The sequence below is a fragment of the Apus apus genome, chromosome 11 (genome assembly GCF_020740795.1).
Source record: "Apus apus isolate bApuApu2 chromosome 11, bApuApu2.pri.cur, whole genome shotgun sequence".
NCBI lineage: Eukaryota > Metazoa > Chordata > Aves > Apodiformes > Apodidae > Apus > Apus apus.
In genome coordinates this window covers 1,505,177-1,525,078 of record NC_067292.1, presented here as the reverse complement: position 1 = coordinate 1,525,078, position 19,902 = coordinate 1,505,177, and the positions used below count along the sequence as shown (strand labels likewise).

The 19,902-nt window shown below is 52.6% G+C and overlaps 1 protein-coding gene across 9 annotated transcripts in view; it reads left to right on the top strand.

Moving 5' to 3' along the window:
* The window catches only part of ACSF3 (acyl-CoA synthetase family member 3), a 58,891-nt gene that overhangs the window by 17,539 nt on the left and 21,450 nt on the right, over positions 1-19,902 (top strand). For all 9 annotated transcript variants that reach the window (XM_051629720.1, XM_051629721.1, XM_051629722.1 and 6 more), the window contains exons 6-7: positions 3,862-3,974; positions 17,745-17,871. In XM_051629720.1, the coding sequence (XP_051485680.1) occupies positions 3,862-3,974; positions 17,745-17,871 (240 nt within the window). The remainder of the gene's footprint in view (positions 1-3,861; positions 3,975-17,744; positions 17,872-19,902) is intronic.

The window sequence follows — 19,902 nt, the reverse complement described above, 5'->3', positions numbered from 1 at the left end:
CAGCCACCCTCCAGGGGCTCGCTGTCACCACCAGAGGGGAGAGAAACATCTCACAAAGGTGTGGTTCAGGGAGAGCCCTCACAGAAAGAAGGCTATAATTGAATAGACTTGATTAATTTATTTCAGGAAGTGTCAGCTGGGAAGCAGATGGGTGAAGCTGAGGCATAATTTACTGAAGCTGTGAAAAAGCTTTTGATGCAGTACCCCCTTAGAGTCTGGGCTGAAAGGTCACCAGGTACCACGGAGCAGCCAGTGCATGAGTGTCAGCTGAGAGTCAGATGCTGTGATGGGCTGGGAGCAGAGGCTGGGCAGGAGGAGGAGTGAAGTGTCCAGGACCTCAGATGGCACTGGTGTTACAAGGACAGATGCTAGGCAGTGGTGACCACAGACCTGCACGCTGGCCAAAGCCATTGATAGCTTTGTTTTGAAAAAGGAGTGCTGCCAGCATGGCACCCCCTGAGCGAGTCCAGGGATCCTCACTCTTGCCAAGGATTTCTCCTGGAGTGGAAGCAGCACACGTCCTTCTCTGCTGCTTCACCAGTCTCCAAGGAGGGGTCCTGAGCTTCCCTTACCTGCTTCTACCCACTTGGTGTGGCTGGGGAAGGGTCAAGTCCTCAGCACCTGCCTGTCCTGCCTGTGTCACCACCAGTGTCCCTGGCAGTGTGGCACCACTCTCCACCCAGAGCACAGGTGTGAAGGGGCAGGGGTGGGGAGCTTGAATTTCCAGAAGAGGAAAAGATGAAAGATTGGAAAGATAAATGTTTGCTTGTATATGGTTAAAACCCTGCTTAAAATGCCTCTGTTTTCACCAGCTCTCATTCTAATCCCCCCGGTGCTGTTACTGTGAAGGGAGATGAATAATTCATGGACAGAGAATGCCTCACTGGGCCTAATCACCACTTTAATTGGAGGTTTAGATCAGAGGCAGCTAATAGCTCCTACAGCGGGGACTCCGTGTATTGTTGACAGTGAGATCGTTGAGTGCCTTATCGTTGGCCTGTTTCAATCCTCCCAGGACACCCCCGCGCGTAGCAGCGCCGAGGTCCCCAGATACCGAAGGACACAGACCACAGGGCCCATTAAATTTATCTGGGAAGAGCTGACAACTTTTTTAAGCTGAGAGGAGAACCGGTGGAAAGAATAATAGTGTCACTGCTTCCTGCCTGCAGCCCGGCTGCTGGCGGCTGAGCTGACACCGCGGGCGCGTTGCCAGCATTTCTGAAGACTCAGGAGCCTGCAAATTGGAGAGAGAGCTGGGAGGGAGAGGGGAAGGAGCAGGGATTTCTCCCCGGTTTCCCCTCAGGATTATGGCTGGGGACGAAAGGAAGCCAGTGCTGAGTGTTGACCCCCTTCTGATCACCCCCGATTGCAGTGTCAGTGGAGCCAGGACCTCCGGTGCTGTTCCTCTGGGAATGAGCTCAACCTTCTGCTGACCTGTTGGAGTCAGCACAGCGTGTATCTTGACACAGCAGATGGGCCTGAGAAGCTCTAGTCATTGTCTTTGCACAAATTTTATTAATAGTGTCAGGTTTGTCAGTGTTGTGAGCATTTTCAGCCTTTAGAGATGTTGATTTCCAAGCCTGTCATTTTTCCTGAACACCAGAAAGCCTTTTCCAGACCCAATATGAGGAAACAGCTCACCACAAGGGATGCATTTTACATCTTGGCTTTACTTTAGCCAAGTAGGAAATAATTGGTAGTGGTGATCTGAAACACTGTATGGGAAACATGTTGCCTTCTCTGTGTCTTCGGATTTGTTTGACAGCACTGTGCTGATCTTTGGTGTTTCATCCTCAAAGACTGAGACCAGAAGTGGGCACAAATTTTTAGTCCTGCTGCCCATGAATTGGTCGGTTATATTTCTGCAGGGAGGTCAGTAGCTTGCATACAGGGAAGAAACATCTTCCAGGTAGGCCTCCATCTCAACTTGTTTTGAAGGCTTCCAGAGATGGCAAAAGTGTGAGAGCCCTGGCAGCTCGTTGCCCTGGTTACTGCTCCCTCTGTGAGCTCTGCAGGCTGTCACTGCCTGTCTGCCCAGGGCGCAGGTTGGGGACTGTTCTCACAAAGCATTTTTCATGCTGGAGAAAATGATCCTGTACAAGTCTAGAAGGGGGCTTCAGGCAAGCTTGATGTGCACACATTTGGCATCATTTCCATGACTTGCTGTTTGAGTCATCCTGGAGTCTCCCATGGGAGGTACCAGACTGTTTAAAAGACATAAATACCTCCATGTGCCACCTCAGGGCACTTCTCCTGGTGACTTGTCCTGGCACATGCTTCACCTCCCTGCTCTGCTGCCATCTTCTGTCTCTGACTCCTGGCAGTGTCTGGCCACGAGATAAGAGGAGCCCGAGTGATGCTGGTGGTGAGGGTGAGACCTGGCTGTGTGTTGGCTGACCTGGAGGCCAAAGGCAGTTTCAGGCTGCACAGACACACCTCGCAGAGCTGCCATGTCCCTTTCTGTTTATTTCTTGCCAGATTCTCTAATTGTTTGGGTAGTTTCACTGCAATAAAATCTCACTCCCTCGTAGCCCATCTGCTCGTAGCCCATCCTGCAGGGATGCCATAAATCTGGGCTACGACGACACATCTATTTCCATGGCAACTGACCAATGTAGCAAACAAAATCATGATGTCACAGATATTGGATCTCCAGGGCTTGAACAGGAGTATGAGACCAGGGTGGGGGAAATGCCACTTGAACCCAAATGCCTGAAATACAGATGACAGGGAAGGCAGTGCTGAGCTCTGGGTCCTGCACACCTTGCTTTGAGGGCTTTCTGCTGCCTGCCCTGCAGAGCTGGAAAGTCCCACCAACTGGAGACTCTGCAAGGAAAAAAAGTAAAATATCAACTCTTAAAATAAAGAACAGATTTACCAGTTTAAGCCTTGACCTGCCCAGTCCTCCTGTGCCACAGGTTGCTCTGTGCTGATGTCCTTCTGCACCCTGTGCAGTTTTCTGTGCTCAGTGTTCCTGCCTTGCAGGGTATGAAAGTCATGGGCTTCATCTTGCCAGGAGAGCCTTCTTGTGCCATGGAGATGCAGAAACCTGCTGGGCCAGCAGATGCCCTGGTTGCTGCTGATCCTGGAGCCCCCCATCAGACAGAGGTCACAGGAACAAAGCTGCCCTTTCCTCTGCACTTTCAGATGCTCACCCAGGAGAGGGTGCACTAAACCAAGGGGTGGGAGTGCTGCAGGTTGGGAAGCTCTGGGTCACAGGACCATCTTGGAGCTTCACAGCAGTTGCTCATGACACTGTGTCAGATTTCCTGGCTTTGAAAATTGAAACCTGAGTTAGGACAGTGTGGGTTTGATCTCTGCTTTTCTCCTGTGATGTTTTCTATACGCTGTGTTGATGTCTTATGAAACTGAGATAATCTCTGGCAGTTCTCACGCTGTTAAGCCTCTGCCTTCCCTGTCAGGTCCAGGCTATAGTGGAGCCATGAGCCACTGCACTAACCATTGTGCTCTTTCTTTTCTCATCTGTGTAGGTTTCATGGTGCTTGCTGCTTTTTTTTTTTTTTCCTCAAAGACAGCTTCATTACTGAGCTACGAAGCTGTGCTGATGTCTTCAAAGACTGGCCAAGAGAGACTGCTCAGGGCTGGAGACACATTTGTTTTCCTAGGCATTTCCAACACTGCCAGCTCAGCAAACACCGGCGTCTTGCGCCGCAGTGACATTTGCATGCAGACACACGATGGGCTCGAAGCCTTCCTGAAGGGTAACCCCCTGCCAGGAAGCTCTTCAGTGCCAGCACAGCCTGCAGATGCCACAGAGAGATGAGCAGCTGCTCTGTAGCATCCTTGATCCTGTTGTTTCCCAGAGGCTGTCCACTGTCTCAGTCTGGTTTTCCTCCCCAGGATCCGTGGGCACGCCGCTGCCCGGGGTGGAAGTGCGCATTGTCACCGAGACCTTGAAGAACGGTGGTCGTTCCTACACCATCCATGCTCAAGGAGATGAAGACAACACACAGGTAGTGCTCAGCCACGTTCTCTGCTGCTTCTCTTGGTTTCACAAAAAGCTCTCTCTGCCCCAGCCCTTTGAAGCCCCCGGGATTGAGGCTTGCCCTGCTGCTGTTCCCAAGAACTCAGTGGTGCTAGTCAGAGTATTCTCTTTCCTGTATTCATTTATGGCTCACCTTGGTGTACCTTGTGAACCACACAAATGTTGTCCTTGCTGCGTGGATGAACAACATCTGAAAGGGAAGAACACCTCCTGCATGGGAGTGGGAGGTGAAGGCTGTGGGATGAGGGCTACAATATCAGAAGATGATGTTGTGTCTATTGAGGCTGTTGATGCCTCAGAGGAAGGCGATGGGTTGAGCAGTGCCTGGCCTTTGGAAGCCAGGATAAAAGATTGAAGTTACTGCAGAAAACAAGAACAGGGCATTGACAGGGATTCAGGGGGACCCTGCTCTGGTCTAAGGAGTCTGGAGGACAGGATGTATTGGAAAATCTAGAAATGGAGTCGGTGTTTATTCGGCTGGGTTGATCAGGATTTTAGCAGTGAGAATTGGAAGGACAGGACTGATGGCCTTGGAAGTTGCATTCATTTCAGAACAGCATAGGGGGAAACCCATCAGATTTCCATAAAAGTTCAGCTCCTTGCTGAGCTCCAGCTGCCAAGTGATACCTGTGCCAGCAGTTCTGGTGTCTCAGAAATCAGGTATCTCGATGGTGAAGTGGCTGGGCAGCTTTCCCCATGAGCTGCCCCCATGCTGGGGTGCTGTGTCTTCCCTGCTGCAGAAGCAGTCCCAGCCCAAGGTCCAGGGGACCCCTCTCCCTGCAGAAACAGCTGAACAGGGTCTGTATTCCTCCCACATCTCCTTTGCCCCTCATTGTGGGTGCAGGTCACATCACCTCCAGCAGATCAATAGCCAGGTGATGCACGGGCTCAGCTGAGTGGATAGATGCTGTGTGAGAGAGAAGTGACCCCAGCAGCTGAGTGCTGTGTGGGTGGGAGACAGGCAGGCAGGAGATCAACCTGAAACACATGGTTTCCCTCCTTCCTCTGGGGAAACAGCTTCTCATCTTGCCATGTACATGCCAAAGGTTTGAAAGGAGCTTCTGCTGGTGTAAGTACTGATGAAAAACTCCAGAAAGCCTTTTTTTTTTCCTCTGCATGAGCTGCGCTGGCAGCTGGAGGAGCCAGTAGGACCACAGGCAGCCCCTGTCTGGGTTGTGGTCAGGCTGCAGCAGGTTGTGTTCTGTGTGGAACAGGGTACTGGATCCCACCCCAGCTGTACAAAATGAGCTGTGGGACTGCTGAGAGGGACCAGGCTGGCCAGAGATTCTGGCTTTTATTTTTTAAAAATGATGAAATATTTGCTGCTCTTTACTCTGTGTCACTGCTCCTGCATGGCTGGGCAGTGGGGAAGGGCCTGGAGCAGCTGCTCTGGTGCAGCACTCAGCACGTAGGAGACACATCCCATTTTTATCACTTCACTGGAGGAGTGTTATATTCCAGGGTTTTGTCCCCTCATCCCAGAATTAGATCTTGGCTTTTTTTTTTTTTTTTTTTTTTCCCCCATTTGTTTGAAACTGAGACGTGAAATATAATGTGTCTGTTTTAATAATGATCCTATAATGCTTTTTTTTACCCTAAGGGATCCCCGGGCGCTTTACAGATTAGGTCTCAGACACAGGAATTCCCAAAGTGCAGCTACTTCCAGGATGAAATGTTGTTCTTCTGAATTATGAGAGGAAAATATGTTTGTGTTGTTTTTTTTCTGCTCCATATTCCTTCCCCTTCTGGTTGTAGTGAATGATTGGAGAAGAAGGAGAGTCCAGATGACCTATCTGGTGCTGGAAACCCTGAACCCCAGGGTTTCAGAGGGCTGAGTCTCACCTAACTGGTTTCTGTGGCTTCAGGCTCCTTGAGCTTATATTTGGGGCAGAGTAATCACCCTGTGTCTCATGGACACCCGTCAGCTCCCAGCATGGGTGGCTGAGGTCAATACCGATGTCTCATGGTGCTGGCGGGAGCTCCCACCAGCACTGGTGTTGGCCCCGTGCCCCTTGCTGATGGCTTGCTGACTTTCCATCAGGCTCTCCCTTGGGGTTTTTCTCAATGTTGTGGTGAATTCTCAAGACATCAGCCAGGGAGGGTGTGAGGAGGTGGTAGTTTTCTTCTGGCTAATGTGTTGGTCCCTCTCTAAAGGGCTGTCCCCACCTCACCCACCATACCCCTTTTCCCAACTTAACTAGGAGTTTCTTCAGGCTGAAGGGAGAGAAGTGGTCCCATCTGCTTCAGGCCACCCTAGGAGACAGTGACTGGTACCTCCAGGACATCCACAGCATTTCCAGTAGCAGAGCCAGGTGTCTCTGTCCCTGGGACTGCCAGAAGGGCCACGGCAAGGTGGGAAAAACAGTCCCTGCTCGCAGCACGTCTTGGCACAGACGGTTGTGTGGAGATGCCAGGAGTCTGAGTTTTAGATGGCCTGGGTATGGAGTGTGACTTTCCATGGTGTGGCCATGCTGGCAGGCAGGTGGCAGCCGTGGTGGCACATGTCTTCTCCCAGCCATGCTGTAATTTAACTGCTTCACACCTGCAGTCACCAGCAAAAAGCTTCACCCGCTGCCAGTTCCTGCCCAGAGCTGCTGCTGCTGGCACCTCTGTGCATCATGCTTGGTTAATAATTCATGTCAAGAGAGAGTTCGTCAGTGGAATTTGTTTAAAACAAGGAGGATCTGACAGTCCAAGCGCTCATCACGCTTCACCAGTCAAAGAAAAGCCTGGCTTTGTTTGAAATCAGCTCCTCCGTGGTGGAGGGGCTGTCCCCAGGGTGAGAAGTCCTGGTTGGTGTCACCTCCCTTGCCTGTGCTCCCAAGCAACCCTGGCGTGGCCTTTTCCTTGCCTCTTATGAGAAGAGATAAACAAATATTCCCTCAACTCCCTTGCAGGATGGCTCTGAGGGTCACAGCATGTTGCTTGAGGCCTGGTGGTCTGTGGTGTGGACCTGGCAAGAGCAGAGAGGTCCTGGTGGAAGGAGAGAGATGGTGGGGCTGGTGGCAGGAGACACGCAGCCCTCCCAGTGCCTGCTCTGCCTGGGTTTGAGCCCAGCATCCCTGGCCTCATCCCTGCTCTGGGCATTTCTGTCAGGTCTTCAGTGATGCTATGAAAAAAATGCCCAAATGGCACGTAATGGATTGTTGGAAATCCACCTGCCAGCAGCTGGGTGGACAGGGGGGACACTGGCCCTCTGCTTCACCCCTACCCCTGGCAGGGCAGGGACCTCTCTGGGCAGTCGGGCAGCCCGGAGCACATCCCTCCTGCTGCACGGGCGGTGCTGCCGCTGCCGCCTGGAGCTGATCCCAGGCACGGCAGATCTGGTGGGATGCTCAGCACCTCGCCAGGAGCTGGGGGCTCCCAGGCCTCTCTTCCCAGCAGCCTCCCGGTGGTCCCGGTGCCCGGGGTTGGACGCGTCGTCAGGGCGATCTGGGAGGTGTTCACACCTCGCTCCGCCTGCAGAAACCCCCGTCTGGGAGCAGAGCGGCCCCTGCCTTGGCCAGGGAAGTGCTTCGCTTTGCTGCACGGAGCCTCGCGGGGCCGCGGCTTCCTGCTCCCACCCGGCAGCAGGAGACCCCAGAGCTTCTCTGAGCTGTTCCCTCCCCACTAACACTGTCTCTCCCGTGAGATGCCGGGGAGTTGTGATGTTTCCTTGCGCACTGTCGCCTTTGGGATGTGTTTGCACGCCCTGCTGCGGAGAGATGCAAACAGGAGCTGGGTGGCATCGCGGGGCGGGCAGGGGGTGGTGGGAGCAGGGACGCGAGGAGCGTTTCTCTTTGTCATCCGGGAACTGCTGGAGCTTGCGGCAGGGGACTGCTGTAATTTGCAAAGCTGGTTTCTGGCACACCCTGAAGATCAATAATCTACTTAGCTGAAAGTTTGCTGGATCTCTGTTCTTCCCTTCATTTTCTCCCATCCCTTGATGCAAGTGCTGGATTCCTTTCATGCACGTGCTCCAGCCCTCCCATCTCCTTGCAGCTCTCATCAGCCTTGTGCTTCCTTGCATCCACTTTGCTCAGGTTTTCTAGCTGCCCCTTGTGCTGCTTCCGTGATAATTGTTGCTGCACCTTGGTCTGTGAGCTGGTTTTCTGAGTGACACGGAGCCACGTGTGGTCAGGCTGCCTGAAGCTGCACCATCACTGCCAACACTAGCACAAGCTGCTTCAGACCTTCTCACTGCATGGTCCATTCCCAGCCAGGGATGCTCTGCACCCTGGACTGGGACAGGACCACCTGTGGTGGGGCAGTATGTGCAGGAGGTGGCACTTCCCATCCGAGTCATGGTGCCTGTTCCCTGCCAGTGTCCCCCATCTCCTCCCTGCCATGGTCCCCTGGAGAGATGCTGTCCTTCCAGTGCTCTGAGAGGTGCTTCTCTGATACATCCTCGGGGGCAGAGGTGTTGAAGTGGACATGGGCACAGCAGCAGCTTTGCCTGCTTTGAGCCATGCCAGCTATTGCTTCTGTAACTTCTCACATCTGAAACAGCTCCTGAACATTTAACCTGCCTTGAGCAGCCACCTATTGAGCTCTGGTGATCCTACAGGATCCAGCTCTGCTGGTCCTACAGGATCCCCTCCTGGGTGTTGGTGCAGGGAAGGTGGCAGCACTCCTCCTTCCCCACAGCCCCGGATGGTTTTTCTCCTGGTCTCTTTTCCCCTTAACTTTCTGGCAGCCAGGGAATCTCGCTCTCCCCGAGCCTGGCTGCAGCACACAGGAAAGGGTTACAGCTCTCCAGCTCCCAACGTTTCAGTTTGCTTTGTTTGCTGCGATGCATATTTCATAGGCTCAGCTTCCCAGCTGGCAGAGGCCTGGAAACCCTTCGAGCTGTGGGTATTGTCTCTCTCCTCCTTTATTTGTTTGTTTGTTAGTTGGTAGGTTTTTTAGGTTGTCATTTTCCTCGGATTTCTTTCTTTTTTTCTTTTTTTTCTCCCTCCTTCTCCAAATTGCTCTCTCGAAAGCCAAACCCCACTCCCTGACAACGGGGGGTCTATCAGTAGATAAATGCTTTTGCAGCTGTATCTGATGCAGGGCTCTAGCCAGGGCTTTTATGGCAAGTCATTTTCTCATGATGAGGCTACGAGGGGAGCCGGGTGGGTTGCAGGAGCTGGCAGCAGGAGGATGCTGCAGCCACGGGCTTTTCTCCCCCCTCCAAGGTTGTAATTATCTCGTTGTTTGTCCATATGCAAGCTGTCGTCCTGGACTGGAACTGGCTCGGCTGTGGCCAGCCCTGAAAGCCACCAGCATCTCCTGGCCCCTCCTCCCCGTGCCCCCTGTGTCTCTACCATCTGCTTGCAGCTTGCTGCTGGGTGCCAGCAGCTCGGCAGGGCTGTGGGCTTTGGGGGCAGTTGGAACCATCACCCTTTGTTAAGGCTGGAGGTCTTGCCTGTTGGTGTCCTTGTGGAGGGGACCAGGAGGGGCCCCACCTTGCCTATGTTCATCTTGGATCTCTGGAGAATCAGTGGGAAGGTGCTTGGTTATCTTAGAGCTGCCAGGGTTGCCCTGGAGGCTTTCTCCAAGGCCTGGGCACCCCTGTGGCTGCTGCCCATGGGTAATGTGCCATAGGTAGGGGTGGGTGCCATGGACGTGGGTACTTGGCACCTCCCTGGGCCAGGTCCTGTGTGGAGGTGCTGTTGCACGTGTACCTCTTATGTCTCCTCATCTCATCCACTCAGGTAATTTGAAAGGGCTGGTGGAAGTGTGCCTGGCTTTTCTTCTGCATGTAGCTCTTGAGGCTAGAGACAGGAATATGACTGGCATTCCTGAAAATGGATGGGGATGGATATGCTGCTGGGGATAAGACGTGGCCAAGGTAGTCCTATTTCTGGCTGTCCCAGCAGACACCCTGGTTGTTTCTTTCCTATCCTGATCAAACCTCAGCCTAAACCAGTGTTCTTTGTCCTCAGTGGTCCTACACTTCCAGAACATCTCTCCTCCCAATGGTACCATTTTTCATCTCTTCTTTTGTCTCTGCTGCATCCCATCCTCATGGAGTATCTCCCATAGGTCTCTCAATGGTGGGCCTTACTTCCAGCATCTCAGTTCCATCTCCCATCAGCTCCTTGCAGCTGTAGGTGCAGGATGTGCCCGTATGGTGCTGAAGCCTCATAGGATGCCTTCATCATCAGGACAGCAAGTCCTAGGTCAAACTGTTCCTTGGGACTTGGGCTGGAATTCCAGCTGAACAATGGGCAGCCAAAGGCTGGGGGACTAGGCTGGCTGAGTGACCATGGGGGCTCAGAGGATGCTTTGGGCTTCACCTCCTCTTCCTGAGTCTTTGGCCACCCCACAAATTTGCTCTCAGCCCTCTGATCTCTCCCACCAGTAGCCACCTCCCAGACAGGCAGCATGGGGAATATGTTGTTGAAGGCAGCCTGGATTAGATCTGCTGCTTGGCTTCTCTCTGGAACATCAGTCCTCAGGTTTTCTGGCACAAGCCACTTTTGGTGAACTCCAGTTGCATTTTTTCCTGTTTTCCATTTGCCTCTACTCCTTCCAAAACTCCTTCCAAAGCCCTCGCAGTGCTGGATGCTGCAGTTGTGTGCATTCCAGTTAGGATTTCTGTCTCACCCTGTTCCTCTCCTCAGGGTCTTGTTTTGTGTCCTGCCCAACTAATTCCAGTTTCTTCACTTTGTTGCCCAGGCTGTTTTTGTTACTGTGTAAACATTTTAGCTGCTTCTCATTGATCACTTCCAGTTCCTTAGTCCACTCAGACATTAATTGCATTCTCGTATGTATTTGTATCTCCTTCCCTCGACCCGCCTGTCCTCTGATTTTTTGTGTTTTATAATTTGTGGCCATGGCTATATTTTATTTCTTCCTGGTGGAGGCAGAGATTAGGTTAACATCATAACCCCTTGTTTCTCACATGAAAATTTTCTTGTCAGAGGAGCAGCTTTGATCCCAGAAGACTATTTCCTTGTACATTCAAATGGAATCCATCTGTCAAGAAGAACCTTCTTTCCATGAGTGATTCCTTTAGAGCTAACCTTTGCCATAGCACCCTCAAAATATCTGTTAGTCTCTTTACTATCATTTTATGCTTTCATTCCCCCTTGTAGGGGGAGGAAGACTTGGAATGTGTGTCCTTGGTCCCCTTCACCAGGCTGGCAGTCTTGGTTTTCCCAACATGGGGGACATGGGTTGAGTTTTTCTGTGGTGCCATCATGGCTGGTTTTGGTGTTCAACTATTTTCTGTTCCCTTACCTGTGCCAGAAGAGCCTGGGAGACCGTGGTGATGTTTGGTGTTGTGAGGCATGGGATGAAACAGCTCTCCTGCCCATGCAGTCACTGGTGCTTGTTTCTACTCAATTTTTGCAACTTTACACCTAATATGTAGATTCAGCCAGAAGGAAAAGGGACAGTCTCTGCCCCAGAGCACTTGGAGGAGGCCCCAGCTGCTGCAGCCTGGTTCAGCAGAAGGAAGTGATGAGAGGTTCTCGGGCAGCCCCAGCACCTCACAGCCTCCTTCACCTCCACTTTTCAGCCAGGTTTATGAAAACCCAACCCCAGTGGGGCCACTGATTGAATCCTTGCCTGGTGCTCTGCCTGCCCCTGAGCACACGCCCGGGCGGGCGCTGCGGGAGCACGTTGGGAGCCTTGCTCTGCCGAAGGGAGCTGAGGGGTGGGAAGATGTGCTGACATCTCACCTCGTTTATTATCTTCTGAAGCCTGCAAGCAAGAGGGATGGGAACAGCAGCGTGGAGAGCTGCTGGGCTTTGGGGACAGTGGTACATGTCTAATTTATGGTGTTAACATAGATCAAGAAGTTTTGGGTCGGTGGAACAACTGCGAGGAGGGCTGACCTTTCCCAAACTCGGGTTATTTTCTGTGGTTCTTTTGGGATCATCTGGACTTAATCAATCTGGTAACTTTTAAAAATCAGTATTGCCTAAAAATACATACAGTCACTTTTGTTTCCAGTGGAGCAGCATTTGTTTTAAGTAGAGGGTTGGGTTTTTTGAAAATCAGTTGCAGAGTTCCAGCTCCACTGTGCACCAGCCTTGCCTTTAAATTTATAACCCACCGAAATGAAAAGTAAATTGATTGTGTTATTCCCAGCCCTTTTATAAAAGTTAACATTGCAAAAACAGATGTGAAATGTGGCCTCGTAGATTACAGTCTGGGCTGAGGGTTTTTTTAGTTGTGTTTTTTTTTTTTTCTTTCTTTCTTTCTCTGTGCTGTGTCCCCGAGGAGCAGAAATCTGCCTTTTTCCAGCAGGAGGAAAATTGTTCTGTGTCTAAATTGCCTCCTGCTTGCCTTCTGCAGGGTGCTGCAGGACACGGAGCTCAGAGGTACGATAATGCTTTCACAAAACCATGCAACTTAGCAGGGAGTTTGTAATTATGAATGTGCATGAGAGTTCAGATTGCTTGGGAATTTGGTAACACTCTAGCAAGCCTCACACCTCTAGGACATCCATTCAAATGTGGCCCAGGGAGACAGTGATGAAAAGGTGCTGTCAGGCAGACTGTGCTGTCTCCAGCTTCTTTTTAGGAGGCAGGTGAGCATGTCCTCACCTCCCTCATCATCCCCCACACCAGGCCTGGATGTAGGTCTGGGAGAGCAGGGTCTGACCAGAGCCTGGAGCTTCCATCCTCTCTCCAGCTTGGTGGAGGATGAGCTGTTGGATGCTGTGTTGGGACAAGACTGCTGTATCACAGGGCTCTCTGGACCACTAAAATATCGAAGGGGTGAGGGAGGGACAGGGAGTGTGTCTGGAAACTCTGGTGGCAGGTAAGTTGCTGCAGCAGCATGGTGGAGAGCATGGCAGGGCATCTGTGCTCTGCAGATCAACCCCAGGGGGCAATTCTTCAGGCTTTGTTAGATTATTTTCTGTGCTCTGGTATGTTTGAAAAACAAACCAACCAACCAGAAAGAAGTTGCTACTCTGTGAGAACAGCTAGAAGGGCTCCATCACTTCCACAAACCTCACACACATAAATTATTGTCTTCTATTAGTCACTTAAAAGGCTGGGTTGCTTAATTATTTTGATCACAGTAATCACTTATTTACAAGGTGGGGAAAAGTGCCAAGCACTTCCAAGCTCAGTAGCACAGTAGGGCTGTGGCAGAGGAGGCAGAGCTGCAGAAACATTTCCTTCCTCCCCACAAATGGACAAGCTTTTGCTATTCAGGATCAGGGATGGTGCCCAGCCCTGCAAGCCCCGAGCTCCGCTCTCCTGCTCTGGCAGCAGTGGTGGGAAGGAAGTTGGGCTGCTGGGAGCCCAGGTTGGTGGGAGCTGCAGGAGTGAGGGAAATGACAGGAGATGGGCAGGGCCTTGCACTGCCTTCCTCCCTGCTCCTCTTCACCCCATCCTGGGAAACCACTCATCAAGGGTCTGGAGCACAGGTCTCACGAGGAGCAGCTGAGGCAACTGGGGGTGTTCAGCTTGGAGCAAAGGAGGCTGAGGGGAGACCTGGCTCTGCAACAGCCTGAGAGGAGGTTGGAACAAGGGGGGGTCGGTCACTTCTCCTAAGGAACAAGCCATAGGACAAGGGGAAATGGCCTCAGGTTGTGCCAGGGGAAGTTTAAGGTGGATATTAGGGACAATTTCTTCCCCAAAAGAGCTTCTGCCCAGGACAGAAGTGGAGTCCCCATTCCTGGAGGGATTTCAAAGCTGTGTAGATGTGGTGCTGAGGGACATGGTTTAATGATGGCTTTGGCAGTGCTGGGTTAATGGTAGGGCTGGATGATCTTGAAGGTCTTTTCCAACCAAAATGATTCAATGATTCCATGTGGAAATGCACTGCCTCATGCTTCTGAGGCACAAATGTTGCAAGGGACCTTTTAAGGTTCCTCCTGAAAGAAAGTGCTCTGATCTGCTGCCTTTGGTACTCAGCCAGGAAAAAGGTGCAGATTATCTTTTCTGGGGGTCAGGGGGAATGAGAGTCCTGGTAGGAGTTAACTGTGTCTCCCTGAAACCTCCAGCTTGCAACCTGAAGAAGGTGTTTGTTTTCCTAAGAGCTCAATCTCTCTTCCCCCCAGTCCTGTCAGCCCCGTAACAAGTCATTACCTCCCCTCACAAGCCGTGTCCTCCATGTCTTCCACACGTTCCTGCTTAGGAACCTGTGGTGCCTCCTCTGCTTCCCAGCCAAAGACACCGCTCTGAGCCGACCTCCATAAAAGCCCCTAATTCCATTAAAGTCCATTACCAGCTCCTCTCCCAGAGGAGCTCAGGACAGCATCTCTCAGAGCCCACAAGAAAACAAATGGCCACTTTGAAGAGGTCCCAGGGCCTCTTGCCAGGCGGGATTCCCAGCCATTTACAAACCGCCCTCGCTTCTTCCTAATAAAGAGGTAAAATGGCAGCAGGGAAAAGGTGTGTTTTATAATCACCCAGGTTTAGTCCTTCAAAGGATTTATTGCAACCTTTTATTTTCATGCGTGGAAAATGTAATCTCATCTGGCGGGGTGGGTTTAGCAGCAGGAGGCTGCAGAGAGCAACCTTGGGGCCCGCGTGTTGAACCCACTCGAGTGCGTGAAGGCGCCTGAAACGCGGGGTGAAGGGCCCGGGCAGGGGAGCTGTGCCCGCAGCAACCGGCTGCTCCGCGGCTGCTGGCGACGCCCGCCCGGTGTGTGCCCCGCCGAGCCGCTGAGGTTCGGGGGAGAAAGGACCAACCAGCCTGGCCACGCTGCTGCTGCAGGAAAAACCTGCTTTCCAAGCGGGTTGGCAGCCAGCTTGCTTGGGCTCCCTGGGGTTTTAGCAGGGATCAGACACCAGGGCTTGTGGGAGATAAATGCCTTGAACCTTGGATTTTAATTTCTGCTGTTTGCAAGCAGCAGAAGCTGCCGGGCTGGTTTGTGTCCCCTCTGCCACGCTAGGGAGCAGTGCCAGTGACACCAGGAGTTCAGCAAGCAGAATCCTATTAAGATAACGTCACGGCCTTTCTGTTTTACTGTTTGCAAGCCAGCCATAACATCATTAAATTACACAACAGGGAGGTGCCTGCTGCCAAGGAGCCCTGCTCGAGATAAGATGTGGGTTGAGCCGCTGCCAAAATTTGAGTTGATATGACAAGAAATTTGGAGCTGGTTCAAGGCTTGATTCACACCAGACATCGCAGCTTGCAGGTAAACACGGCGCAGGATTGGTCCCCGGGCAGCTCTGCTGCCCTGAGCTGGGGCACTGTTGAGCTGGTGTGGCAGAGCCTGCTGCTGCCGGCTGCCCCCCTCTGATGCCTCTGCAGGGCAGGGCTCAGCTGGGGCTGGAGATGTTTGTGGTAGTCAAACTGACACCCGTCCTTGCCTTCAGCACCCACAAACTGAAGGCAAAATCTGGGGGGATCTGTGGGTGAAGCTCAGGCAGGTGTTGGCAGGTCCTTGCCCTCTGCACCTTCACCACCCCCTTTCCCCAGCCCTTTCCTTAGCCTGACAGCCAAAGGGATTGACTCTGGAGGCTCACACTGGGAATTGAAATGCCTGTAGTGGGAGGGCAGTTTTGATATTCTGTTATCTCCAGCTGAGATGGGGTGAACAGGATCCAGGGGGGGTTTCCAGGGCGGTGAGCAGGGCAGAGTTGCCCCTGGGAGAAGAGGTATCACTGGCAGGGTTGTAAGGCCTGTGTTACCCCAGGGGCACAACTGGAGCTGGGAACACCAGGGGCACTGAGGTGCTCAGGGAAGTTGCTTGTTTTGAGCTGCAGCAGCTGAAGCATCAGGAAAAGGAGTGAGAACAGTGTAAAACTGAACACAGGCTCTCTGTGACAGCGTGGAAACCCTGCCTTGCTGGTCCCCCCTGTGTCACCACCACATCCCTGTCATTCTTGCTGACTCAGGCTTTGTGCCTCTTGCCCTTTTGCTGCTGCAGGTACAGAGTTTTAGTCCTGGGCTCTCCTGGACCTCAGGTTTCTCTGTGCTGTCCTGCTTATGGACAGTGTGGTCCTCAGGCTCCCTCTTTCACATCCCTCTTTCTCCCTGTGGAGAACTCATCCAGCACCATCCTCACCTCACCATCACTCAGTGAAACTGTCATCAGCAGCACTAAGGACCTTTTTTTTTGTGCTGCCTCTTCCGGGTGAGGGAGATGATGCCCAGCCAGGGCCCTGGGGGCTCAGCTCAGGATGGAGATGATGCTCAGCCCTGGGGGCCCAGCCCAGCCTGGGACACACGGAGACATTTAGGTGATTCAGTGCCTGGGCTGTGTGTGCAGAGTGGCCTGTGCCACCCCACCCTCCAAGGCAGGACCTCAGGAAGAAATAACTTTAAAATTGTGCTTTAAAAGCTGCTTTCTAAGCATTTCCCAGTAGAGAATCTTTGTTTCCAGCAAAGGCAGTGCAGGGATGAAGCCTGCCCTGCCCTGGGTTCTGCCTGCCTCTCCAGTTCTGCTATTACTGCTCTCCCTCATGGCCGTGTTTCTGGCATTGCTGACTCTTTTGGGATCCCAGATGGATCTGGGATGTCTTTGTACAGCTCCAGTACAAAGTGGCTGGGAGTTCCCATTGCTGGGATGTTGTCTGTGAAGGGATGGAGCACTGTCTCCAAGCACCAGTGACCTTCCAGCACAGCAGTGGCTTTGCACATCTTCCCCACAAAGGACTTCAGGGTAACAGTCCCGCGGGCGCCGCGACATTCGTGCCTCTCTCGTGCCTCCTCTCAGAGCCACCTTCTTGCAGGGGAGATGAGAGATTGTGCCATGTCAGGCATGCCTGTGACCTTCCTGCCATTCTCCAGTTTCCAGAACAGCAGGATGTTTGTTTTGTTGCCATAGAAAACCTGCCCTTGCGGGTTTGACAGGGCACAGAGTTGTCGCTACAACCATGAGCCTGAAAGGAGCCGCGTGTCCCCCAGAACAAATCAGATGGTGTTTCCTGCCACCTCCTCAGGAAGAAGGAAACAAAAAAAAAAGGTGTTAGAGTGACAGCTTTGGAAAGTTAAGTTGTCTGTCAAGAGAGCAGACAGCAGCATGGCATGGTCACAGGAGCACATTGTCCCCTGCCTTGCAGTGGCTGCAGGAGGATGGTCCTTGTCCCTGGGGACACTGCAAATCCAGTATAGCTGGGGTGAGTGGTGGTGATGCCTTCAGCATCAGACCAGGAGCTGTGGGACAGTGGTCCCCAGGGTGGGCAGGGCTTTGCCAGCCCAGGGACAGGCTGCTGGCAGTGCCCAGAAGTGCAGCTGGTGACGTGGCTGAGCCATCCACTCCCCCTCTCTGCTGGCTGCTGTCACCACAAGGTGCACAGATCTGGAGGGCAGCAGCACTATGGGAACAGGACCCAGAGTCCTGAGGCTCCAGGGGCATCGAGTGGGGTTGATGGGGTTTCTGGAATGGTTTCCTGGGGAGGAACCTGACCCTGACAGAGGCTGATGGATGCTGCAGTGAGAGCAGGATGCAGAGAGCTGTCATTAAGACTCTCTGTCAGGCCATCCAGGGGTCAGAAAGGACCATCCCTTTCCCAATAGTATTTCCCATCTCTCTCCCAACACTTTCCCAAGAGTGTTTCCCACATGTTTGCATATGAGCCCTCTCCTCTCCACTGCCAGCACCTGGAAGCTGTCAGCCTGCCTGGACTGTGGTTCTGTGATGATATTTCTGTTTTTACATAGCCCAGATGAATATTTCCAGTGCTTTGGAATATGCAAAGAGGTCCTGTGGGCAGGCAGGCTGTGTTGGAGGTGGGTGAGGGCACATGCCATGGGTCCTGCTTGTCCCCCACAGTGCTGGGGTACAGGTGGTGGAGGGGATGTGGCTGTGGGGGTGACTGCTCCCTGCCATGTATTCACCATGTGCTTGTCCTAGGTGACACCAGGTCTTGAGGGACAAGAAGGGGAGCTGCTGGTGAAGGGACCCTCCGTCTTCCGGGAGTACTGGAACAGACCCAGGGAAACAGCAGAGGCCTTCACGCCTGATGGCTGGTTCAAAACAGGTACTGTGATGGCTTTTCTGGGGTGCTGGGGAGAGGGGGAAGAGCAGCTCTGCTTTGGCCCTGAGGTTCTCCAGCTGCTGGTTCTGCCTCACCTGAACACCGAGGCAGCTCCGACTCGCCCGCTCCCCTCTTTGACGGTGTGTTAGCAGAGTTGGGCTGGATTCCTGATGCCTTCTGTGTAATCTTATTTATTTATGGCTCTTGAAGAAGCTGAGATTTATTAGTATTGTTATCCCAGAGCAGACGTGGAGCTGTCCTGCAGTGTCCCCACGGGCCCCCATCCGGGCAGGCACCGCAGGCGGGAAGAGGAGCCTCATCAGGCCGTGCCTGGTGTGGGGCAAATCAGCTTCAAACATGACGTGATTTTTTTTTTACATATTTTTTTTTTTTCTTTCAGTCAACACTCCTGATGAATATTTCAGATGCAAAGGAATAGCATGCATTAATTATTGCAAAGAGATGTCTTTAGGAGAAAATGATTTTGAAATTCAGTTTAATTTCATTGTAATGCGCTGCAAACAGGAAGGGAGTATGTGTGTTTAATTGGCTCTCGGGGGTGAGGCCGGGAAGATGGCAGTGCCTTTGTCACAGGCCATTAGTGCTACAGACTGCATAATGAGAGAGCACAATCAGCTCACAGCTGCTGGCTCCTACGGGGAGAGAATGATATTAAATAGAAATCAGTATAAATTAAACTTAACCCTTTCCCTAGCTGAGCAAAGCTCAGAGCAAGAAATGAGGCCGGGGGGAGAGTAGAGAGAGGTGTGGGGTTGGGGGTGCCTGGCTGACCCCACCCAGTGGCAGACTCCTGGCCAGGCTCCCTCCTGGATGTCCCCCTCACTGCCTACGGAGGACTGTGGGCTTTTAGCTCTCTTCCCATCCTGTTCCCCTTCTCTTTTCATTTCTTTCCTCTCATAGAATCACAGCAGCCCAGGCTGGTTTGGGTTGGAAGGGACCTTAAACATCATCCAGTCCCAGCCCCCTGCATGGGCAGGGACACCTCCCACCAGCCCAGGCTGCTCCAAGCCCCATCCAACCTGCCCTTCAACACTGCCAGGGATGGAGCTTCCACAGCTTCCCTGGGCAACCTGTGCCAGGGTCTCACCACCCTCACAACAAAGAATTTCCTCCTAATATCTCATCTTCAATCTACCCTCTTTCATCTTGAAACCATTCCCCCTTGTCCTATCACTCCATGCGCTTTTGTTCCTCTCCTGACCATCCCTCCATCTCTTGTGGATGTCAGGTTGATGGGGCTATTTTTTTCCCAAGCCTCAGTCATCCTGCAGTGCCATGAGTGCCTCTTGCCCACCCTGCCTGCCCCTGCCATGGTGACAGCCTTTAGAGATCCCTCACAGGCGGCAGATATCCCTGTGTGGTGGGAAAAACCACTCCAGGGAACCAAGGAGGCTGTGTCCCATTGTTGTGGGTGGGATCTGGAGGCTGAATTACCCCCCCTTAGGCAGAGGTGGGTAACTTTGGAGTGGCAGAATGTGAAAAGTATCCAAAAGAGCCACTGCTGGGCTCTAATCTGCTGTGTCTGCAGGTCACATAGGTCAGTGTTTGAAAAGTGAGGCTGGATCCATGTGCACAGTGCCCCCAAACCCAGGCACAGGTATTTCTGCCTCCGTGCCTGCATTCCTCTCACTGCCAGACCCTCATGTGAGGCCCCAGCAAGTGACCTGCAGGTCACCTAAAGTGGATGACAGTGTGATTGCAGGTGGTGGCCAGGTCCTCCCCAAGGACACAGGGAATGTGTGCTCAGCTACGGCAGGGAGGAGGTTTGGAGACAGTGCAGGTAACTCCTCAGCTCTCGTTGTTAATGGGGACTGAAAAACCTGCGGGTCAGCAAACAAAGAATGATTTCTTCAAGGGGAGCCCTGGCGTGTTGCTTGTGCTGCACCTCGTTGGGACACTGTCCCTGGAAGGGCACACCTCACAGAGGAACCTGGAATTTTTCATTCTTTTCTGTCTGCAGGTGATTTATTTCCCTGGTACCTTCCTCAGCCAGTTCTCTGTTTCTGGTTGCTC